The sequence below is a fragment of the Leopardus geoffroyi genome, chromosome B4 (assembly GCF_018350155.1).
Source record: "Leopardus geoffroyi isolate Oge1 chromosome B4, O.geoffroyi_Oge1_pat1.0, whole genome shotgun sequence".
In the NCBI taxonomy this organism is placed as follows: Eukaryota; Metazoa; Chordata; class Mammalia; order Carnivora; family Felidae; genus Leopardus; species Leopardus geoffroyi.
The window spans coordinates 41,204,232-41,227,578 of record NC_059341.1 but is presented as its reverse complement, the minus strand read 5'-3'; the positions used below and the strand labels follow the sequence as shown (position 1 = coordinate 41,227,578).

Sequence of the window (23,347 nt, the reverse complement as noted above, 5' to 3'; positions counted from 1 at the left end):
CTCAAATCCATGAACCGCAAGATCATGACCTGAGCCAAAGTTGGACACTCAACTGACTGAGCCACCCAGGCACCCCAAAACATATTAATTAAAAAAAAATTCAGTGCTTTTAAGTTTTTTCTCCAGTGATCTTAATTTTTTAAAAACTCGGTGATTTTAAGGTTTTTTTCCCAGGGGAGATTTGGTGGGGTTTTGAGGGTTTAAGCAGGATTGTAACATTTGGATAGATCATCCTGGTAGTTTCTTAGAGGATGGATATGAGGGAGGGCAAGACTAGAAGCAGAAAGATATAGTTCACTGATTCTAGGAGGCATTTTTTTCTTTTCATTTTAACATCTAAATTGGGGGGTGCCTGGGTGGCTCAGTTGGTTGAGCGTCCAACTTCAGCTCAGGTCATGATCTCCTAGTTGGTGAGTTTGAATCCTGCCTCCGGCTCTGTGCTGACAGCTCAGAGCCTGGAGCTTGCTTGGTTGGGATTCTGTGTCTCCCTCTCTCTGCCCCTCCCCGCCTCTCAAAAAGAAATAAACTTAAAAAAAAAAAAAGATGGTAAAAAATATCTAAATTGGGATGTTTCACTGTAACTATTAGCCAGATGGTAGTCATACTGTATTTGTCATACCTAGGCAGAAGAATCAAAACTTGCCAAATGGGTGTCTAAGGCTTGGAAGAAAATTCTGGAGACAGAAGAGAAACACTCTACTTTAAGAAATGCCGCATCACCGAAGCCCTTGATGGCATGCACAGAGGACTACATTGTGTGAAAAATCATGGACATCTAAGAGTAAGTAAAAAAAAAAAAAAAAAAAAAAATCATAAGAGTCAGGCTCTGAATGTGAAGTTTTGGGAATACTGTTACCATGTTGCTCTTTTAAAATTTCCTTTTTATGTATGCACAAGAGTGAACTATTATAAAAAATCTGTATATAAATCTACACTTTCAATAAATATAAAATAAAAATTCTAAGTGATAAGAAAGCATTGTGTCAGTTTTCTTTTTTCCTTAGCGGAAGCTAAAATAATGGTAAGTTTTACAACGGATAGTGTCCAGGCAAGGCATAATAGTCTAAAGTGAGAGTAGGACAGTGATACGAGGGAAACGAATTCTTGAAAAACTAAGAAGGAAAGATCCACTCAGCTTGGTGAATTATCAGAGGAAGGGTACAGATGAACGGGGAAGGAAATCTAGGGTGGTTTCTAGGTTTCTGGTTTGGGCAACTGAGTCAGTGTGGTAGCCTACCTGGGAGGGATTACAGGGGGGAGTTCGATTTAGGATAATTCATTGCATGAGGAGCTTGCTGGCTATGTTGAAGGAAAAGGATGAATAAAGCCTTCCTAATTGCTCTGGAGGGACAGAACCCCGCGTCTGGTACTGGGTCTTGAGGACTTGGGGCTCGGCCTTTATGGATTCTGTACATCAGAGTTGTTTGTGGGAGGTGGGTAGGTAAGGCGGAGCGCCGACCAGGTCTGCTGGCCTGTGAGCTGAACCTCTGTGAGCGGAACTGCCTCTACACCCAGCACGCTGGTGTCTAGGTCACTGCGAGTTGGGCCCGCCCGCGGCTGTGATTGGCTGGTGCTGCGAGCGCCTGGGGTCGTGGGCGGGCCCGGACTGCAGGAACTGCTCAGCGATTGGCTGCTAGGTACCCAAAAGGCCTAAATCAAACTGTTGGCGCCTCCCTTCCAGAGAGCTGGCGCGTTTTTCCATCTAATCCCGTCGCTTAGTTAGACTGGTAAGCAAACGACAGTTGAAGTGGTCAGAGAACCGATCCCCTAAGCAACGGCTCTTTTCCGGAGTCGGGAATAAGAGGGGAGAGCTGGGATTGGCCAATTTGTAGGGACGGGGCGGGCTTGGCTTTATTCGGGCTTGGCTTCTGGACTGGCGCCTGTCCTGGGCTCGGATTGGGCTGCGGGATTGTCTACGTTACTGGGAGGCGTGGCCGACACTAATAAAGAGTGAGGCCCGCGCGGCAGCTGCGGTATGTTCCACCGCAGCTAGAGCCCCGGGTGGTCAGGTGGCGGCGAAGCGCGGCACTTCCGTCGACTTCACCCGCAGCGGTCCCCCGGTCTGTAGCCTCGCCGCAGCCACGGGAGAAAAGACGGAGCCCTCCGCCGCCACAGAAATGTGAGTGGACTCTGGTGTGGGGGGCTCGACACTTCCTCGCCAACTCCCACCCTCAGCGCCAGACTCTGCGGGACGGAAAATGGCGCATTGCAGCAGCTGCAGCGACACGGGGAAGCACCACCGCGCGCCGCCCCCAGACCTGGCCACCCCTGGGGAGAGAAGGCAGTACCCCATTCCTGCAGCAGCCACAGCCAGCACCCCACAGGCGGGGTAGGGGCGCGGGGGTCCCACCTTCATTGCACTGTCTTCTCTCGCCTGCGGGGCGCCTCATTCAGGTCTCTGTAATAGTGAAGCCCGGGACCGGGCGAAGGTGGGGCATGGAGACACTGGGGAGGGGGTTCAAGACCCTTTCTTGTTGTCTAATTGTACTTGCGGCCTCTGGAAACAGTAATGAGTAGTGCACCTGCCAGTTAGTAACTTGGGTTGCCCTGCAATGTCTGGATTTATGTATGCCCCTCATCTCAACTGTGACGCGTTACCCACCTCTCCCACGCCCCTCTTGGCAGTACGCAAAGGTCCCGAAACTTATCTGACAGTTCTTTGGCGCCAGGCGAGCAGCTCAGAAAGACTCAAGGGGCAGTGGCATGTGATTCCCAGCAGCCATTCATCTCAAGGCCACCTGTATAGGAGGTGTTTTCCTGTCGTTGACTCTTAGCCAAGTATTTGGAAGAGAAACAGAACCAAGGATCCCTGCCTTCCCCCAACAAATCAATTTAGTCTCTGACCGTCTTCAACATCAGCCCCGTTCCCAAGATCCTGGGGGAGAACTGTGGCTAGACGAATCAAGTATTTCCCTGTCAGGACCACAATGAATTAAAAAAAGATTTTTCTTTCTTGTTACTGTCTGGAGTCCTGGCTTGGTCCTAGATATATTTGTGTTGCTTCTCCTAGTGACAAAAAAGGGAAAAGATTTCATTAAGGTTTCATATGGGTTATGACTACCCCTGGATATTTTATTGCTGAGTGTTCCCAACTTCCAACAAATAGTAAGTGAAATGGTCCCTTCAGATGCTTTGTAACCATTTCATTTTTCTTTATTTGATTTCTACAGTTTTAAGTGTATGTGATATTCTATGCATTTTGGCCAAGCCCTAAGATTCCATTTTTTTTTTTTTTTTCCTCCTGCTTTGGGGAGGAGGGGGGATCCTTCTCAGTGGACTGGTTCCCAGTAGCAGGCATGTGGGATGAACTGAAGGAGATGGAGAGAGCATGGTGACTAGCAGGGCATCACGAGATCTCTGACCTTAATCTTGTCATTGGTGCCACCATACTGGACTGCTTCCAAGATCAAATACTGGCTGCTACATACTGAGTTTTCCACCTTCAGAGAACTAGATTGCTTAGCTCAGTAGTAACACAAGAGTCTTGTGGCTTCCATGGCTTTGTGTATTTCTTTTCTTTGCTTCTTTTGTGCTTTAGAGGGAAATGAGAAAGTGATTTCTTGAATGGGGATGAGTCGGGTATAATCAGCTGGTAAAGCCTTTCTGAAGTTATTCTCTATTTTTTTAAGACCAAAAGAAATTCACTTAGGGAGGAAGAACTTCTGGGTATTCTATTGTGAGTAGTCAAGGCATTTCCTTTTGGTGACTTGTGATGGTTTAATTCCTAATGCTTTTGCTCTTGGACTGGGCCTGGGAGGTATGTTTTTGAGATTCTGCTTCTGTTTGAGGAGTTCTTACTATAACATCTATTCTCCATCAAGTTTGAGAATCTCCCTCTGCCAGTGGAGTCTTCCTTGGGAGAGAAAAATCTCATGCCCTAGGTTAGACTTCTAGAAATTCTTTAGGAGATGAATTTAGCCTCCATTGTTGGGACATGGAAAGGAGCTTATGTTGAAGACCCTTTCTAAGGCTAAGGGAAAGTAAGAACAATCTCTGTGTATAGTAGTATAAACCAGGATTTCTCTTTGGGACATAAAGAACTAGGGGAGCCTCCTGAGACTTGATGCCAAATCTAGAAAAGGAAGGGCCATGATGTTTGTGATGCATGTACATTGGGGACCATTACCCATATTTTTGCTTCCTGTCTATGTTCTTGGAACAGTTTCATAACTAGCACAATTGCTTTGGGCCCCAGTTCTACCTAAGTAAAACCCCCATCTTCTCTGCCCCAAACAAAGCAAGCTAACAGTCCTGACTCAACTCTACCTACAGAAGCCTTGCCTTTGGTGATTTTCCCAAGTTGTCCTCATGGCAGTCCCAACATACTAATGATTGTGTGAAACAACTGTTAACTAGATCCTCTTAAGCAGGGTCTGTCGGCTTGCCCTTTTTTCAGGCTTTGTGTAAAAGAGCTGCTCAGTCCACAAGCTTGTCCTGAGGGTTTAGTTTTTGTGTGAATTTCTCCTAACCTGGATAGGAATTTTCCAGTTTGACTTCATGTGAAAGGCTTCTGACAGGAAAGTACCATCTAGTCTAAGACTGGCACATTTGTCCCCGTAGCCATTGTGCCAGAGGATATTTGAGTTTGGGTCAAAGGATAGCCCCAAGCAGGATCTCTTGATGCCATCCTGGATGTCCCTGAGCCCCATCGAAGTGTTGTTACAGGATTTTTCGTCTTTTGGTTCTTCCTGTACGCTGCATCTTCTTACTTGGTGTTGTCAAGAAGTTAGAATCCCTTCTAGTTGCATATAACCTAATCACCTTGGCGTTGGTGATGGGGGTGAGAATACATGGGATTCCTTTCTGTCTCGGTTACGTTGTGTACTTGGCCCACTTCTCTCCACAGGTCTGCTCCGGCTCAGCCGCCCACTGAAGGGGCAGAAGGGGCTGCCCCAGGTGGGGGCCCCCCTGGCCCTCCTCCTAATACGACCAGTAACAGACGACTACAGCAAACCCAGGCACAAGTGGAGGAAGTAAGTGGAGAGCTTTGTCTCTGAGAGTTTCCAGCTGCTAGAAGTTTAGAAACTTTTTTTCTTTTTTCTTTTTTTTTTTTTTTTTAATAGAAGGGCAAGGCATTCTTGAGTTACATGGGGCCAGACTTGTGATTCCCTTGTTGTTCTTACCTCTGTCGCTAGCAAGGAAGCTTACTGGCTTTGTTTCTGCAACCTCCCTCAGGTGGTGGACATCATGCGTGTGAATGTGGACAAGGTCCTGAAGAGGGATGAGATACTGTCACAGCTGGATGACCGAGCTGACGCCTTGCAGGTGGGAGCATCACAATTTGAGAGCAGTGCTGCCAAGCTAAAGAGGAAGTATTGGTGGAAAAACTGCAAGGTGAGTTTTCTTTTTCTCTCTGCCTTTACTTCCTGGGCCTCAACTCTTAGAAGGCAAGAAAACCTTTGGCCGCATACCTTCCTTACCTCTAGTGGCACAGGATCTCTGCCCTGCAGAACTCGGGAGAAAACCTGAAAGCCTCCTTGAGATGCATTACCCGGAATTGGCCACCAGGGTAGGCTAGAGTATTCAGAACCACTAACTGGGGGACAGTGATACCCTGAGGAGTTTGGAAATGGTCAGTCAAGCTGCTTTTCCCCAAAAGATCCCTGGAAAAATTTCCCCTGGACATTCCCCACACACAACTAACCTCAGCATGATGGCTAGGCTAGATATATATTTAAATACCTGCAGCTTTTAGGAATGAGCTGAACACTTCATGATGAAAAATGAACTAGCTGGCTAAAGATTCCAAGTCTACACCTCCACTCGAGTTCCTTTCAAGGCCTTCGGGCAACAGGCGCTAAGTGAAACAGAGCAGGCTGCAGATGCTATAATGTTTCTGGGAAGCTTCAGATGTGGTGCAGGGTTAGGGTTAGGGTTAGGGTTAGGGTTATAGGTCTTTCCTCCTTCCCTAAATCCAAGGGCCCATTTTTGGTCAATGTTTCCTCAGATGATGATCATGCTGGGAGCTATCTGTGCCATCATCGTGGTAGTTATTGTAAGTAAGTATTGCTGAGGTTGCTGGTGGGGTGAAGAGGTGGGAAGGTCCTGGAGTCTTCTCCCAGCCCTGCCTGCCTGCCTGCCTGCCTGCCTGGGGAGTGGGGCTGCTCTGACTGAGGTATGGAGATCGCTGCTGTGGGGTCATCACCCGGTTTGGGAGGGAGGGAGGTCAAGGACGAAGGACTTCCTAGGTGGGCAAGCCTTCCCTCTGCAAGATATTGTGGGAAGATGGTCCCTCCTATTCTGAGGAATTGGGGCTATGCTGTTTGTCACTGGCTGGGCTTAGGGGAGACCATGGGGATGGGACACCTGCAACTGTAAGCCCCGACTGTCTAGTAACTTGATGTAATTTGCCCTCTTGTTTTCTCCTGTCTCTTTCTCTTTTCCATCTGGGACTTCCTGATTCCTGTGTCCAGTCTACTTTTTTACTTGAGAATGTGCCACCCCTTCCCTGTTCTCCATTGCCATCCAACTCATGTCCCCTTCCCTCTGTTTACTCTCTCAACAAACGTCCCCATCTACCTCCGTCCACCCCGTCCAGGCTTCTCCGTCGCCCACTCCTTCTTTTCTGTTGCTTTCATTTGCACTGTGTCCCTCAACACTAGAAATGCTGCTCGTGGCACCATCCTGAAGTAACCACCTGAAGAGCAACAGCTGGCACCTTCCCCCTACCCCCTTCTTATGTACCCACTCAAGTTCCCCCAAAGCCAAAAAGAGTGGGAGGCCAAGAGAAGAGGAAGAGGTGTAGCTGGGGTGATATGCCCAAGAAGGTGCCAAGACCAAGGGGAGGAGAAGGGTATCTGGTGCCCGTGGTGCCACCAGGAAAGGCCAGGCCACTGGCAGGAGGAGGCTGTGAACAGCTAGAAGAATGGCAGCTCACTCAAGACTGCCCTGGTCACATGGGGCTCTTCTTCTAGGCCAGGCCTGCAGAGGATCCTGGGGTGGGCCCAGAGACCAACTTGGTTCTGGTGCGATACCCTTTTAGAAAGTCAAGCTTATTTTTGCAGTAATTTCTAATCTGTTAGTCCAAGATTTTCTATGTTGTCAGGGATATTACAACCTTTTGCTTTGTTTTCTGGAGACCTAGAGCACACACGTTAATTGCTAAAGTACCAGCTTCATTCCTATCCTAGATGCAGCCCCATAAGCTCATGACTACAAGGGGCTGTCTCTCATCCACATTTTCTGCAGCATTCTGTGTTGTTCCTGAGAATACCAAATATAGAGCCAAAGCTTGGGACTCTCCATTTTAATTGTTGGCATAGATAAAGAGAGAGTATGTGTTAATTCCAGAGAGACAATGAGTCAAGGACCCAATCTGAAAATAACAAGATCGGAAGAAGCTACCTCTTGCCTGCTTTTTGAGGAGGGTCCTGTTCCTCCCTTCCCATTGATAAAGTGTGAAGTGTTAGGAATGAGGGTCCTTGGACTCTCAGGGGCTCCTTTTCTCTACACTATTCCCAGCTACTTGCCAAAGGCAAGGACGAGGCAGGAGGTCCTTCCTGAGGGTAGCCGATTCTGAGTGTTCAGAGAAGTCCAACATACTTGCCAGCCCAGTCTCAGGTGGGAGGCAGGACGGTCTGTAGACAAGTGTGCTTGTGGACTGCTGTGCTGTCATGGGGCCCTCTCATCGAGAGCCACCTGTCTGTTCTTCCTGCACTGTATTCCCCTTCTAAACCACCTGTACCCATCTGAATGCCACTTTGCCTCCTTTCCTTTCCTCTGTGTGGTTTGTGGGGACAGACAGTGGAAGCTGAGGCGGCCACTGGTGGACTTCAGGATAGGGTGTTGAGTGGAACAGACCCAGGTGTGAGGGGAGGAGGGCAGGCTGGGAACAGGAGGGGGAGCACCCATGACCCTTTATTCTTCCCGTCATCTGGCCCATGTGTAGGAAGAGGCTGAGGCCAGGCTGGGCTGGGTCTGGATGCCATTTTCCACGCAGCAGCATTTCATTGCGCAAAACCATCTTTCCTTTCCCTTTGCCCCCTTTTCCCACATTCCCTTCGTCCTGCCCCAGGGCAGGACTGAAGAGCTGGAAGAAAGCAGTCAGTGTACCCTCCCAACGGCCCCCCTCGAAGGTCTCCACTCTCCTCTGGGCTCCTCCTTGCCTAATGCAGGGGGTCACCGCTGGAGAAGAACCACCAGTGTCCTCGATGTGTCCCGAGCCTGGAGCCAATTCGCCCTCTTGGCCCACCTAGCCCTGTCACAGGAATTCTTTCCTGGGTTTCTGTCCCTCTGAGGCTCACCAGATGTAGTTGGCTTTGTTCTTTTGGGGATGTTTGCCCTTCTACTTTCTTTCTCACCCCACCCTGTACCCTCTTCTGTGTCTTTGCTGTGCCCCCCCGCCCCCCCAACCACCCATGTGCATGAGCAAATATGCAACCAAACCCTGGGACTTTGCAGTCAAATGAAGCCAAGCTTCCCACATCCCCTTCTTCTTTGGTTTGCCATGAGGCGATGTGGGGTTTCCACTGTTTGTCTGTCATCACCTCTGTCTTTTTTCCTACCCCCAACCCCACACTTGTATAGAATAATAACAGTTGTACTTCCACCAAAGGCATGTGGCATATTTACCAATCTCATGTATTCTGAACAAAGGCAAAAAATATAAATTCCTACCACTATGCTGACTTGGTTGTTGTTTGGGTTGGAGTCACTGAGGAGGGGCCAGGGTGGGGGATTGTTTTCCTTCTCTAGTCTGATGTTGTGTGAGGCCGGAAGGCTGGCTTATGTGTGCCGTGTGGTCTTCTCGAGATGAAAGATGTGTGTGTTGGCAGAGGAAGTGGTCTCTGCTCTTGTTCGTACCTGGAGCAGCCCAACTCTTCCAGGTGCTAGCGAGAGGAAGTGATGGCAGGAAGCTGAGTGGGCATCTCGAACATCACCTCACAAACAACTGCAGGTTTTCTCAGACACCTCCTGTCCACCTCCTTCCTAGGTCCCCAGGCTGCGCGGCCTGTCCCGGGGGTGTGCCGAGATGAGGCCTCAGCAAACACGCCCGTTCCCCAGCAGCCTCACGTACAGTTTCCTTACGCCGAGTTCCACTGTGCTGACCAGACACAATTTAGGAATGGATGAAAAGAGACATCTTCCCCTGCAGTTGAGGGACTGAGGAGTTTGTAGGTATCCTGAAATGCCCGGTAGCTGTCTAAAGGGGCACAACCTTAATTGCAGCTCAAGGGTACACAGAGCAACGGGCGTGGCGCCCCAAGGCTGCCTCTGAGGGCCTTCGTTTGACACCTTGAACACTCTGTGAGTCGGCGGCATGGCTAGGCTTGGGGACAGGGCTCATTTGGGTCCAGTGTGGGGAAAGATGGCAACGTGGAAAAGCTTTGTTTCTGAGGACACAAGGGGCTTTTATTTGGACAGAGTTCAAATGTTTGCATGTGATAGCCCAACCCCCACCATTTTGCCCCCCCCCCGCCCCGGCCCCTCACTTGCTCCTTTCTTAATGTCTTCCCATTTTCTTTTCCTACCACAGGCTTATTTTTAACCTCCACACAGACATTCTGCCTTCCTACCACCCTCTCACCTCTTCACGTTTTCTCCCTTGGTGTTCAGCCCAGGGACACAATGAAGGAAGGCAGAGACGTGCACAGAGCCAGAGCCCAAGCCCCTGTGACCTGTGCCTTCCTCATGCTTTTCTTCAGGCCTTTTTGATTTCTGACACTTGGCTAGGGTCCTTCTGGGAGAATGTGACTACTCTTTCTTCTTACTGAGGCAGGAGAGTGGTTACCGAGAGGGCCTCAGCGTCTTGGCAGACCTCGGTGAGGGAGCTAGGGGAAAACAAGGGGGTAGGAGGTTGGTTTCAGTTGGGGTAACCCCATAAATGGTGGGGGGATGGGCCGGGACTCGGGACACTTGGGTTTCATCTTGGTCTGGGTGGGGAGGGGGCTACAGCTGGCTAATCTTCAGGTGAAGAGGGGCTGGGGCAGGGCTAAGGACCAGCAGGAGCTTACCTGGCCATCTCTGGAGCCCCAGGAACAACAGTGTAAGAAGGAAGAGGCTGCTGGCCAAGAGGACTCCAAAGGCCGTTTTCTGCTCTGTAGGTTGAAAGCAGCATAGGCAGGAATTAGTAGGCAGGAATCCTTTCTGAGCCCAAGCCAGATCCCCAGCAAGAGGAACAAAGGAGGGAGGGAGGGAGGGAAGGAGAGGGAGAGACAGACAGACACCCTATCACTGGTGAAGGAGCTCATAGCAAGTGTTCTGCTTTTGCCCAGGACCTGGGCGCACTGTAGTATTCATACTTGTTCAAGATTGTTGGGTGTCCGTGTGTTCCTCCACACGGGATTTCCTACCTCTTCCACCCTGGGACATTTTTAATTGCTTCACGAGAGCGATTTAGATTAGATTAATTGTTGACGGGTAAACTGGAATTTTGCAACTAGCTGGGGAATGGTGTAAGCTGAGGCAAAACTCCCAGTTTTTGGGAAACTTGGCAGTCTGGCGAGCCACCAAATGATGCCCAGTGTTCCTGGATGTTTGCATCTCTTGTCGAAAACCTTTCAATGACATTCTGTGACTTCAGCATGAAATTCCAGCTCGAAGGCCCATTGCGATCTACCCACTAATAGCCAGAGAGGGTTGAAGGCTGTAGGGCAGCCCATTTTTCATATTTTCTTTTTTACCATTTATGAGGTAGGTGACTTTGGGCAAATTTCTTAACATCTGTAAGTGCCAGTTTGCTCAACAGTAAAATGGGAGTTGTGATAATACATGTGATCGTACAGCTGAGTGCTTGATTCATGTAAATGCTCAATAAATGTAGTCACTTTCAAGCTTTAGAGCCACTTCTCTCTTTTCCCACACACCCTTGGCTCTAGCTGTGCAGTTCCCACATTTTCCTTAGACTTATAATTTGGCCGTCAGATGCGCCCTTTTTCCCATCTTAGCTGTTCCCTTCCCACTGAGCTAGCTAGCTTGGCTTGAATGTCTCCTCCAGGCTGTCCTCTGACTGCCTAGTCAGTCCCTCCAACCTGACTAAGCGCCTTGAGGGCAGGAACAATTCACCCTTGATCTCCCGCTGTCAGTACATCGCCTGGTACCCTGGAACCTGGGGTGTAATGATGCATCTCGGCATGTGGTGGCAGCTATGGAGGCTGCCACCTTGGGAAAGGAGCCAAGGCTGAACAAAGTGCTGAGGGAAGCAGAACAAGGCCAAAGATGAGCTGGGGGCAGGCGAGCCATGAGCCCAAGTATGGAGGTGGGGAAAAGAGGGCACTCCTAGTACCTGGTGGGGCAACCCAGGCGGTGGACCTAAGGGGCTCCTCCAGGGAGATGTGGGAGACCTGGCAGGTGTAAGTGGTGCCTTCAGGGCCAGGTTCTGCCTTCAAGAAGGAGGAGACGCTGTAGGTGCCCGCTGTGCTTTGTCGGAGGCTGGAGAAGGAGGCCCCAGAGACGGGGACTGGGGCTCCACCTGGCTCTTCTCGGATCCACGTCACAGTCACGTCCAGAGGATAATAGCCAGCGATGTTGCAGATGAGGGTGGGTGGCAGCGCTTTGTTTGTCAAGCTTAGTTGTACTTTGGGGGAAGCTAGAAGAAAGAACGAGGAATCAGATTCCAGAGATATCCAGCCGGACAACAGAGTTGCCCAAAGCATTCTCTTCCTGCTGGGAGTAAGAGCGGGTTGTGGGAGCTCAGTGGAGTGCCAAGGGGGCTGTAATGGGTCCACTCTAGATGTGGGCCAGGAGGGGTGCGCCTTCCACAGGTAATTGAAAAGCAATAGGAAAACCAACGAAAGGTTGGGTTCTTATCATCACTATAAGCTGGCGATTTTAAAGGACGTCAGTGATGAAATACTCCTGCCAGTCAGACAGCCCCTCCATGGTTTGCCGCTGCTCCTTCTTAGGATGTGCTCCAGAGGACGGAGGTACTTGGAGACAGCCAGCCAGGGCAGGGCAGCAGGCTCCTGGGCTGGGAAATTGCGTACTGGAATTACCCTGGAGTCTGACAGAGAACAGTCTGCACTTCTAGGATGGAGATGGCAGTTAGGTTGTGGCCATTCAGCCTGCTTCTCAGAAAATTGCCCTTGTGTTGGATGCTGTCCTGGAAAACACCTCCATAGGCATATCCCTTCCTGTCTCCTTGGAGAACCGAAAATGACCTCACCTTGGACGTGGAGCTGGACGATCTGTTGGGCTTGGTACAGAGAGGTGGTGATCTGGCAAATGTAGGTCCCCTCGTCCTTCAGGGTGAGGCTAGGCAGGGTGAGGGAGGCATCCCGGCCAGGAGTAGCTGCTCTGACTCCAGGGAGGCACTCTCCCGCTTGGCCTGCCGCTGCCCCGTGGTCCAGCTGTACACCAGCTGGCCTTGGCCCTTATGTTGCAGCCGCCACTCCACGCCAGTCAGGTCTAAGCCCGGGGCCACGGAGAAGCCACAGTGCAGGGAGGCTGAGGACCCCAGCAGGAAATTCAGCAATGGGGTCTGTGTTGTCACTTGGAGCTCCACTATAGTGAGAAAAAGAAGGGTGACTGTGGGCTACTTCCTTGAGTCCACCTGATCGCTAAGCTGTGGGCATGTTGTGGGCGTATGCCTGCCCCTGCCTCCTTCCTGGACATTTCCCATCAGGTGCAACCACAAAATGGGGCACGTGGGTGGCACAGTTAGGCATCTGACCCTGGATCATGGCTCAGGTCATGATCTCACAGTTCATGAGTTCAAGCCCCACGTTGGGTTCTGCACTGATGGTGTGGAGCCTGCTCGGGATTCTGTCTGTCCTTCTCTCTGCCCCTCCCCTGCTTATGCTCTCTCTCTCTCTCTCAAAATAAATAAATTAAAAAAAAAAAAAAAAAAAGATGGAACCACAAAGAAATGGTGCTGTGGAAAAGCAGCATGGCACACATGGTAATCCTAACTATTTTGGAGTCACTTACCCCTGGATAATCTGACGAAAGCTATGGACGTCTCACCAGAAAATTACACATGCAAAATTATGTGTTACCATTGACCCTCAGGTAAGACCACTGGAATAGCAGCAAAAGCTTTGGAACCCTGCTTCTTCCACTTACTAGCTCTGTGACCTTGGGCAAGGCAGTAAGGGTTGCCAAGGTCATCTGCTTAAGGCGAAGCTGCTGCAAAGACTAAATAGGAATAAGAAATTTAAAAAGCACCCAGTGGTAGTATTCGTGCCAAACATGCTGAAGCTGAATCCAATGACGAAAACAATCAGACACATCCAAATGGTGGGATACTCTACAAGACAGCAGGCCTGGACTCTTCAAAATGTCAATGCTAGGAAAAGACTGTTCTGGAGTAAAGGAGGCTAAAGGCACAGGACAACTGAATGCATGACCCTTGTTTGAATCCTGGACTTAAAAACAAACTAGAACATTAATGGGACCACTGGAGAAATTTGAACTTGGACTCTATATTGACAGTACTATTGCATCAATTTAAAAATTTCTTAAGTCTGGCGGCACCTGGGTGTCTCAGTCGGTTAAGCGTCTTGACTTCAGCTCAGGTCATGATCTCACGATTCATGAGTTCAAGTGCCACGTCCAACTGTGCACTGACGGTATGGAGCCTGCTTGGGATTCTCTCTCTGCCCCTTCCCACTTGTATGTGCGCACATACGCCCATTCTCCCTCTCTCTCAAAATAAATGAACATTAAAGAACATTTCTTAAGTCTAATGCTCAGTGGTGTACCAAGTAATGGTAGGAATGGACTGCCTGGGCAGGGAGGAGTGTTTTATCAGTGATAGTGTTCAAGATTGTCAATATGGTGGTGATGTAATGGTGAGAATATGTTCTTAAAGTCTTTACACACTGTACTCCCTTATTGCCTGCACCACCCTAGACTGCTCCCCACCTTGATTTCCTGCCAAGGTGATGGTTTTGTGATTATGAAAGAGAATATCCTTGTTTTTGGTTATAAACTTTGTGTTATGAGCCAATACATGACATACATGGAAACATTTGGGGTGAAGTGTTGGAATGTCTGCAATTTACTTTCAGTTCAGGGAGGGATACCTATCCTTTCATCTATCAAGAGAGAGAATGCGGCAAGACATTAATAATTGGTTGATACAGGGGCATCTGGGTGGCTCAGTAGGTTAAGCTACCAACTTCGGCTCAGGTCATGATCTCATGGCAGGTGAGTTCGAGCCCTGTGTCAGGCTCTGTGCTGACAGCTCGGAGCCTGGAGCCTGCTTCGGATTCTGTGTCTCCTTCTCTGTCTGCCCCTCCCCTGCTCGTGCTCTATCTCTCTTTCCTTCAAAAATAAATAAACATTAAAAAATAATTGGGTGAATGGTACACAGGTGCTCATTACATTATTCTTTTACATTTTTGTAGGTTTGAAATATCCCTACAAAAGGTAGAAAGACAGGGGGGGAATACCTCCCCCAAAGGGGGAATACCCTAGCATGGCTTAAGGGGAATACCTAAGCCATGCTAGGACTATGGCTAACACTGGACAGACATGAGAACCCCTCTTTTCTGCTGTGGCAGGGTAAAGTTAGGTTGAGTCTTCTGGGGCTTTCTAAGGATAAGAGGCTAGCCCCCTAATCTCTGGACTTGGTTGTCCTCTTTTTGGAGGCAAAATACTGGATTTGAGGAACTCTGGAGAAGCCTATCATCATGTTCTCAATTTCCTGTGTCCTCTGGGATGTGCCAGGTTGCAAAGGGCAAGAACCAGGTTTTGCTAATAAGAGTTAATGAACAAATCCTGCATGTGTGTCACTCTAATCATCTTGAAGCACCAGAACAGGCTGGCTTTCACCGCGATACAACTGGTGCTTGGTTTAATAACACTGCTATGGACAGCGTACGTGAACAGAGCCTCGCATGTCATTTCCTCACACAAGGGAGGTGAAAATGATCCCAATCCAATCCTTTGGGTCTTTAGGAGAAAGGACTGAGGCTAGGGGACACCCTGAGATGACTGATGTGGATGGAAGTGTACTTATTCCCTTCCTTCTTCTAGTCCCCCATGAGCTGCCCACTTGAAAAAACCCACAACTTCATTTCTGCTACTTTTAATTTTCTCACCTGCAGTCTGCACCATCCCCTGGGGGCTCAGGGGCAGCTTCAGTGTGGGGTGCAAGACAGCCCCATTCTCAGCATCCCTGAGAACCTTCATCACCATGGAGACACTAGGTCCCCCTCCGGGTACCTGCACGTTGGCGATGAACGAAGCTTTCTTAGTGGCCTGGAGGAAATAGTGGGAGATCTCACAGGACACCTCCTTCCCGTTGCAGTCAGCATGGAGTAAGGCCTCGGCTTGAGGAATCTGTACCAAGTTCACTGGGGCAGAAGGGCAGCACAGAGGTCTAGTTGGATTGAGAACACCTGGGTCCATGGGAAACAGGTGCGGTGGGTGTCCTCAGGAACTGCACCGTCCCAGCGGAGGGAGCCCAGAAAGATTGAGACATAGGGTGGAGGGCTCTTACCTGAGGCCTCGAAGGTAACAGGTGGGTTGTCTTTGGCCAGTGTGCCCCCTTGGAAATCAGTGAAGGCTTCCAGGGAGCCGTCATCCAGCACTGGTACCTGCCTCAGCACGAGCAAGGCCTCCACCGTGGTCCTACTGCCGGCAAGACTTCCAGGGTGCCTGTCTTCCTCCACCAGGAAGCAGTCTAGGACCACATCCACCTTCCGCCACTGCCTTTCTTCTGCAGGTTAAAGACAGGAGTGAGCACCCTCTTGCCCAGAGAGTTGCCTCTGTACTCGCCTCGCACCCCAACTGTGGAGTCATCAAGGAAGGTGTAGAAGTTGTCATCCAGGGTCCTAGCTGTCTCTGTGTCCCTCTCGTCACCCCCAAACCAGCTTTCTGGGAAGCACCTGCTAGTCCAGGCACATACCTGGTATGAATTAAAGTCCTGATTTACATTGGTCAGGAGAGTTTATGTTTTTATTCTCATTACAACTGCCAGCCAAAAAACTCTCTCTTCAGTCAAAGGAATTCTCGGCAAAAGCACATAAATGAGCAAAATTGCCACTGGGAGAGGAGACAGGCCGCCCGTGTGGCGAGGGGAGTTCGCACAATTTCCCAGCCAGCCCACTGGGTCTACTCAGCTTTCTGCGGTTACAGGTGGCCTTCCCCTCCCCCACCTCCATGGCACACCTCCCGGGGATTTCCCAGCTTTCCGCTTGGGAAGGTGTCTGCTCCCAGGCAGTGCCCTCTCCACTAGGCCCCCCACCGCATCCCCCAGGAGGCCTCTCTTCCTTTGCCCTTATCCCACAGGTTGCGGCCTCCTCCCCAACACCACTGGTTCCTTATTTTGCCAGCCTTTCTCCTGTTGGGCTTAGGAGGCTGCTGGAAGCCGGCCCCCTCCCCCCACCCCCTTCCCCTTCTGGAATCTCGGGGTGGGTGGGTCCCTGGTGCGCCCTGGGCCCAACACCCCCACCCTCCTCTTCCCTCCCCCTCCCCCCACTCCGGCCGGCGCTCCCCGCTCACCTGGGTCTGCCGCCACGCGGGACAGGGCCAGGCAGAGCAGCAGGCACCAGCCCTGCCCCGCGCCCATGGGGGCTGCGCTGCCACCCCTCCCGCCCCGCCCCGCCGCCCTTCCCCACTGCTCCGGCGGGCGCGTCCCGGCTGGAGAAGAGGGGGCTCTCCGAACCACACTTTCTGGCCTGTCGCTTTCTCTCCAGCCGTTGGCCTCCTCCTCTTTCGCTTTCACTTCGAGTGTCACCGCGGCTGCTTCTGCCTGGGAGTGAAACTACTAACTAGGCGCGCGTGCCAGCGTCGTGATCACGGTTCTCTTTTCTTCCCCCGCCTCCCGCAAATCGTCTCGTTCTGTCAAGACCTGACTTCAACGGCATGCACCCTTGGACCCCCCACCCAAGAGAGCGGAGCCGAAGTAAGGGAGGGGGTGGGGGGAGGCAGAGACCGAAGCCAGAAGCAGGATCCCCAGGAGCCTGGGAACCTTTCTTCATTTTCGGTTGGTGCCACACCCCCTGGCGGTCCTCCTTCGGCGACTGGGGCGGGCCCCTAGCACCAGTCCGCCCAGGAGAGAGCTCCTCCTTCAGATCCCGGATCTGGGAGTGGCTGGCGCCCAGAGATTGAATTTCAGAGCCCGGGCGGAGAGCATCGGTGTGTGGCTGGCCGTCACTTTATTTTGCCGAATTTCTACGTCAGTGATACAGCACGTGGGGGTTCGTAGGCAGAAGTGTGTTTTCCAGCTAGGGCCTCAGCCCTCCAGTGCAGCGCAGGGGCGAAGCCGGCTGAGCCAGGGCACACTCGGGCTCCTGTGACCCACCCTCCACCGCATCCCCTCGTGTCCTTGTCACTGCCAGTCTCCAAAAGGCACGTTCTCAAGTCTGCACACAGGAAAGGGTCCTGATAAGAGGATGGTACTGAAACCGGGGGTGCCAGGTCTCATTCGGCTCATCAGCCTGGGTGGCCGATGGGGTGGGACTGAGGCTGGGATTTTATTGTAGTGATGACCTCCCCACCCCCCAAGGCGAGCACGCTCAGGGGTAGGAAGCAGGCTCTGGTTTTCGGTAGTCTTCCTGAATGGGGATGGCGCCCCCCTCTTCCTCCCTGGGGCAGCTGTAAGGACAAGGCTCTGCAGGCATCACTGGACTTTCTTCTTTGTCTGCAGGAGGAGAATCAGAGGCAGTAAAGGTGGGGGGTGGTGAAGAGAGTGGACATGAACAAAGGAGGGTTAGCTTGGGGGAGGCTGTCAGGGGGTGCCCACGAAGAGGCGAGAGAGAAGGCAGGAGCAAGGGTTGGTAAAGATGGTGCGAGGGAGGCTTCCCAGAGGTTCCAGGCATGGGTGGCGGGGCTAAGGAAGTAGGGTGGGGTGCAGGGACAGGACTGGAGACCTGCATTTTGTCTCTTACTTAGTCCATTTTTTCTTTGTTGATGGAGGCACAGGGCTCCGACCATGGTGAAAGCAAGAAACATTCCAGAGAGGACCACAAAGATGCGGATGCAGTCTGTGCTGCACAGGGACCTTTGGGCTGTGGTAGACAGGGGCCACACAAGTGTTTTTGGGGAGGGCCTAGGTCTCGACTCTCCTCAGCCCAGGCCTCCTGTTACCCATCTGCCATCTCTCTCTCACCCCAATCCCCACTGCTACCATTGGACTAAGTTCTTTCCTAATCCTTAGATTCTGCTTCTCCTACTTCTTACTCCTACTCCAGGAGCTTTCTGGCTGACTTCCCTCTCTTGTATGCATTCTCTCTGGGGGTGGAGAATGGGGAGGAAACTCACGTGGTCCGTGGGTAGAGAGAGCTGGGACAGGCAGCCGCCTGAAATCAGCTAGAGTTTGCACCTGCCGGACTGTCCCGGCCTCTGGCATCTCTGGAAAAAGAGACAGGGTGAGCAGCAGCAGGGCACCTCCCAGGGCACAAGCCTGGGCTGAATGAAGGCCTGAGGCCTAAGAGGTGCTGGGTGAGATGGGAAGGCTGACCAGCTGGCCAGGCAACTTATGTGGGGAGGGTGCTGGTTGGCGGGGGGGGGGGGGGGGGGGGGTGGGGGTGGGGGTGACACTTAGCCCTGTGACTGGACAAAATGTTGCCTGGAACTTACTTTTGGCGTAAGGTAAGTGGGTGGGTTGTGGGTGTGGGCCTGGGGCCTGAGATGGACGAGGTGTCAGTGAGGGGTTTGAAGGAGGATCACACTCGGTACACTCCTTGTCCCTGCACTGCCAGCCCTTGGGGCAGGCACACTCTGCATTGGCGGTGAGGGTGCAGTTTCGAATGAGGAGACCTGGGGACAGAGGGGGGCAGGAGGAACACGAGAAGCTCAGGCCTCAGAGACCTGCAAGGTGTGCTCGCTAAATCCTATCTTGAGCTGCCGTCCCAGACCCGGCTCCCGGAACTCCTGCCCCGTCTACACAAGGGCCTGCCCCTCCCTCGCTGTCACCCAGTGCCTCTGCCTTTATTGCTATTGCCATGAAAGGAAAAATGTAGATCTTTTAGAAAATTCATGCTTCGGAAATGCAAACTGGAAAAAGTAGAAACAGCTTGCATGATTTTCTCTCTTATTCACTGATACTTTTATAACTTCTTGAAGTGTAATTTACTTACAGAGAGGTACACAGATCAGAAGCGTCAAGCTTGAGAATTGCTACAAATTGGACCCATAGACAAGAGAAGCAGAGTTCCTTTCTAGTCACTACCTCCTCCCACCCACACATAACCACTATCTAGCCTGACTTCCTAACATTGCGAGTTCATTTTGCTTCTTTTTGCACTACATTTGTGTAGTCATGCGTGTGTACTTACTTGTATCAGGCACTCTTATTCAATCTTTGTGAAATTCATCAACATTGTAACCATAGGCTATTCCTTCTCCTGCTGTATAGTATTCCACTGTATGAATTTCCCATGATTCAGTTATCTATTCTACTGCAAATGGCACGTGGGTAGTGTCCAGTTTTTAAGCAATCAGGAATAGTGCTGCTATGGTCCCTGATAGGTTTTTATTTTTTAATTGGTTTTTAAATGTTCATTTTTGAGGGGGGGGAGGGGCAAAAAGAGAGGGAGAGAGAGAATCTCAAGCAGGCTCTGAGCTGGCAGTGCAGAGCCCGACGCGGGCTCAAACCCACAAACCATGAGATCATGACCTGAGCTGAAATCAAGAGTTGGACACTTAAGCAACTGAGCCACCCAGGTGGCCCCCTGTTAGGTTTTTAACTTTACTAGAGATTTACTTCATTACTAACACACTTTGCCTTAAAAAAATTTTTTTTAAATGTTTATTTATTTTTGAGAGACAGAGACACAGAGTGCAAACAGAGGAGGGCAGAGAGAGAGGGAGACACAGAATCTGAAGCTGGCTCCAGGCTCTGAGCTGTCAGCACAGAGCCCGATGCAGGGCTCAAACCCACAAACCGTGAGATCATGACCTGAGCTGAAGTCGGACACTCAACCGACTGAGCCACCCAGGTACCCCTACTTTGCCTTTTAAATAGAAATGTTATTCAAGTATAGAGGTCGGGTGCTGAATGACTGCCAATAAATTATACTAGAGGAGGAGGATGTGAGGGGTTCTAGTCTGGGTTGGACTCACAGGTGGTTGGGGTTAAGAAGAGGAGGGTGATTCTGGGGAAGGCATTGGCACCCGGACGTGGGCCAGGTTTGCCCATGGACTGGTGGGACCTTAGGAGAGTGCACTCATGGGGAACCAGGGAGAAGAGCCCCCACAGGCAAGGAGGGGTGCAGAAAGGAAGGCTGGCAGATGTCGAAGATGCCTACTAGTACTCTAATATTCCTTTAGCATGTGCTTTTTGTGAGGAAAGGGAGAGGGACACAAATTCCTTCTTCCCATCCTTAGGCCCCTAGGGCTGCTTCTTTCTGAATTTTGACTCGTAGTTGCTACTAGAATTTGGTTTCCTTGTGGCTTACCAGGAATTGTGAGCCAGCCTGGACAAGGATCTGCAAGAAGAGAACAGTGATAGGGGAGAGGAGAAGAGGTAGGCAAAGGTGAGGAAGATCACCTCAGACCCAGGAGGGGGTGGGCAGGAGGGTATCTGCCCAAAGGCAAGAGAAGGGTTAAGGAGGGGGCTGGGCTTGGTTACAATGGAAGGCGTGCCATTGTTTTTAGTGAGGAGTATCCAGAGACCTGGGAGTTCTTTTCACCTTGTATAACCTGTGCCCCAAATTCCAGGAGAATTTTAAGCACTTTTCCATCTTACCCATGGGAATACTGAGGTCCAGAGGGGGCCAAACTCATTCAGCCTCACCCCTGACCCCCGTCACCTGGAGTCCCTCAGCCAATTGCTGCCTGAGAGTTTTGGGGGCCTATGGGCTGAGTCTGAACCGCCTGGTCTGGAACACAGCAAAGGGAGTTCAGGCTGGTACAGTATTGGGAAAAGGCCTTTTGGCGGGGCCTGCAGAATGAGTGGGTGGACTTTGACTAAAATAATTCCAGGGGTGCCTGTGTGGTTAAGTCGGTTGGGCATCCTACTCTTGGTGTTGGCTCCAGTCATGATCTCACAGTTCCTGAGATCAAGCCCTGAGTAGGGCTCCGTGCTGAGCATGGAGCCTGGTTGGGATTCTCTCTCTCCCACTCTCTCTGCCCCTGCCCTGCTCGTGTTCACTCTCTCTCTCAAAATAAATAAACATCAAAAATAAATAAATAATTCCAACCCTGCTGGGGTTGCTGACAAGAAGAGAGAAGCATCCATTAATATATTTTTAAGTTGAGTGGACTGAGGAATACTTCTTGTGTATTTGAGATGTTGTTGTTTTTGTTTTTTTTTTTTTGACTTACTTGCAATGGCAAACCTTTTTTCATTTGTTTTTATTTTTATTTTTTAATATTTATTTATTTTGAGAGAGAGAAAAAAAGAGAGGGGGAAGACCAGAGAAAGAGAGAGGGAGAGAGAATCCCAGGCAGGCTCCGTGCTGTCAGTGCAAAGCCTGATGTGGGGCTAGAACCCACGAACTGTGAGATCATGACCTGAGCCGAAGTTGGATGTGCAACTGACTGAGCCACCCAGGTGCCCCAAGGGACCACTTTAAAGTCTGCTGCTCTATCTGGGCTGGCACACAGATTCTGAAATTCTAGCTAAGATGCAGAAATAATAAAAGAATTCACATCAGCTGCACATGTTACTTCTTCATTTAAAAAAGATAAAATTACTGGGGTGCCTGGGTGGCTCAGTCAGTTAAGCATCCGACTTCAACCCAGGTCATGATCCTGCGCTTCGTGGGCTTGAGTCCCACATCAGGCTCTGTGCTGACAGCTCAGATGGAGCTTAGAGCCTGGAGCCTGCTTCAGATTCTGTGTCTCCCTCTCTCTCTCTCTGCCCCTCCCCTGCTTGCACTCTGTCTCTCTGTCTCCCAAAAATAAATAAACATTAAAAATTTTTTTTAAAGATAAAATTACAAAATAAACAAGAAATATAGGCCACATACATATTCATTTTCCTAAATTGGCTGTTGTGCAAAAAAAAAAAAAAAAAAAAGAAAGAAGGAAAGAAAGGATGTTACTCGACTGGCTGGTATTGTTATTTCCTTAGGGGCACCTGGGTGGCTCAGTCAGTTGAGCCTTCAGCTCTTGATTTTGGCTCAGACCATGGTCTCATGGTTTGTGAGATTGAGCCCTGAGTTGGGCTCCATACTGACAGCTTGGAGCTTGCTTGGGATTCTCTCTTCCCCCCCCCCCCCTCTCTCTCTGCCCCTCCCCTGCACTCTCTCTCTCTCAAAATAAATATAAAAAAAAAAAAAAAAGGGGGTGCTTGGATGACTCAGTTGGTTAAGGATTTGACTCTTGATTTTGGCTCAGGTCATGATCTCACAGTTCGTGAGTTCAAGCCCCACATTGGGCTCTGTGCTGACTGTGGAGCCTGCTTGGGATTCTCTCTCTCCCTCTCTCTGCCTCTCCTCTGTTCTCTCTCTCTCTCAAATAAATACATAAAAAAAGAAAGAAAGAAAGAAAGAAAGAAAGAAAGAAAGAAAGAGAAACAAAGAAAGAAAGAAAGAAAGAAAGAAAGAAAGAAAGATAGATAGATGTACTCCAAGTTCCAAATGAATGTGCACTTCAGACGCAGCCAATTCATCAATGGGGGTTTGCTCACCTGAAATCTGGGACCTAGGACCACCTCCCTTTTTTTTCACTTCCCCTTTATATTGTCATCTGAGTTGTGCACCCATTCTCCGCAACTCCCCAAATTCTGCTTACCCCATTCCCTGTAACGCTAGAGTTCTCTCCACATCAATATGTGCCCTGCCCAGGGCACTCCATTTCCCAGCATTGGCTCCACTTGCAGTAGCCTTGAAGTGACAAGCTCTGACCTCCCTCCTCTTTGCTTCTCCATCCCCGGCTCTGCCACCTTGATCCCCCAGAGGTTTGCCCATCTCACCAGAGTTACAATGCCGACAACTCTCACAGTGGCGCCGGATGTGGTGGTCTGGTGAGAAGGAGGCCCCCGGTATGCATGGATCACACTGAGCAGCCTCTCCGTGTCTGTCACAGTCCTTCACCAGGAAAGTCCCTGTGAGCAGAGATCCGGGTCAAGGCCCAAGGAAGGCCACTTCTCTGCCCTCTTCAAGGTGGTACCGGCTTCCTCTCCTTGCTGGAACTCAGATGTGCTCTCCACTGCCCTTCACCCCAAACCCCTGGCGAGGGCTTCTCTCTTACCTGGCTTACACATCTGGCAGCACAGTTGTCCCTGGGCCCAGTAATGCTTCTCTGGACAGCACTGGGGGGCCAGGGTAGCTGAGAGCCCCGCCAGGGTCCCCAGAATCCACAGCCAGCAGGGGGGTGGCCGGGCCATGGCTCTTGCCCAGGGGAGCTCTTTCTGCACTCCAGCCACTGACCTCTGGGCTCTGCAGACCTGCTGCCCCCAGCTGGGTGCAGGCGCCTGCTCTCTGCACCTCCTGGGCAGCAGCTGTAGGTGCTCTTCGAGTTGCTGGTTTCAGGTGCAAGCCGACCTTTGATGGCAGCTGAAGCTCTCTGG

The 23,347-nt window shown here is 50.7% G+C and overlaps 3 protein-coding genes across 5 annotated transcripts; 1 reads left to right on the top strand and 2 right to left on the bottom strand.

Annotated features, from left to right (window-relative positions):
* Positions 1-1,838: 1,838 nt before the first annotated feature.
* On the top strand, positions 1,839-13,370 carry VAMP1 (vesicle associated membrane protein 1). 2 transcript variants are annotated; one of them, XM_045462808.1, is made up of 5 exons: positions 1,839-2,119; positions 4,847-4,973; positions 5,176-5,334; positions 5,948-5,999; positions 12,949-13,370. In XM_045462808.1, coding segments are annotated over exons 1-5 (405 nt in total). In that variant the 5' UTR covers positions 1,839-2,117; the 3' UTR covers positions 13,014-13,370. The 2 variants fall into 2 exon arrangements, with proteins under 2 accessions (XP_045318764.1, XP_045318763.1); XM_045462807.1 differs by lacking the exon at positions 12,949-13,370 and adding an exon at positions 6,414-8,621 and having other exon boundaries at positions 1,941-2,119.
* Positions 9,330-16,936, bottom strand: TAPBPL (TAP binding protein like). The gene is given in 9 exon segments (XM_045462804.1): positions 9,330-9,770; positions 9,954-10,037; positions 11,225-11,527; positions 12,104-12,226; positions 12,229-12,441; positions 14,985-15,239; positions 15,386-15,604; positions 16,390-16,639; positions 16,823-16,936. Coding segments are annotated over 8 exon segments (1,308 nt in total). The 5' UTR covers positions 16,457-16,639; positions 16,823-16,936; the 3' UTR covers positions 9,330-9,726.
* A 90-nt stretch (positions 16,937-17,026) lies between these two features.
* On the bottom strand, positions 17,027-23,347 carry CD27 (CD27 molecule). 2 transcript variants are annotated; one of them, XM_045462805.1, is made up of 6 exons: positions 23,029-23,344; positions 22,751-22,882; positions 18,469-18,648; positions 18,151-18,240; positions 17,778-17,897; positions 17,027-17,530 (listed from the first exon to the last, which is right to left on the bottom strand). In XM_045462805.1, exons 1-6 carry the CDS (start codon positions 23,162-23,164, stop codon positions 17,406-17,408), a joined length of 783 nt encoding a protein of 260 aa, XP_045318761.1. In that variant the 5' UTR covers positions 23,165-23,344; the 3' UTR covers positions 17,027-17,405. The 2 variants fall into 2 exon arrangements, with proteins under 2 accessions (XP_045318761.1, XP_045318762.1); XM_045462806.1 differs by lacking the exon at positions 22,751-22,882 and having other exon boundaries at positions 23,029-23,347.

What these genes read in the sequence shown, in the direction of transcription:
- VAMP1 (XM_045462808.1), top strand. An exon ending in ATTGGTGGAAAAACTGCAAG is followed by an intron (nt 5,335 to 5,947) that starts GTGAGTTTTCTT and finishes ATGTTTCCTCAG; the next exon opens with ATGATGATCATGCTGGGAGC. An exon ending in CATCGTGGTAGTTATTGTAA is followed by an intron (nt 6,000 to 12,948) that starts GTAAGTATTGCT and finishes ATTGACCCTCAG; the next exon opens with GTAAGACCACTGGAATAGCA.
- CD27 (XM_045462805.1), bottom strand. Translation starts at nt 23,164, where the DNA reads ATGGCCCGGCCACCCCCCTGCTGGCTGTGGATTCTGGGGACCCTGGCG. An exon ending in CCACTTACCTTACGCCAAAA is followed by an intron (nt 18,241 to 18,468) that starts GTAAGTTCCAGG and finishes CTCTTTTTCCAG; the next exon opens with AGATGCCAGAGGCCGGGACA. An exon ending in TCTCTCTACCCACGGACCAC is followed by an intron (nt 17,898 to 18,150) that starts GTGAGTTTCCTC and finishes TGTCTACCACAG; the next exon opens with CCCAAAGGTCCCTGTGCAGC.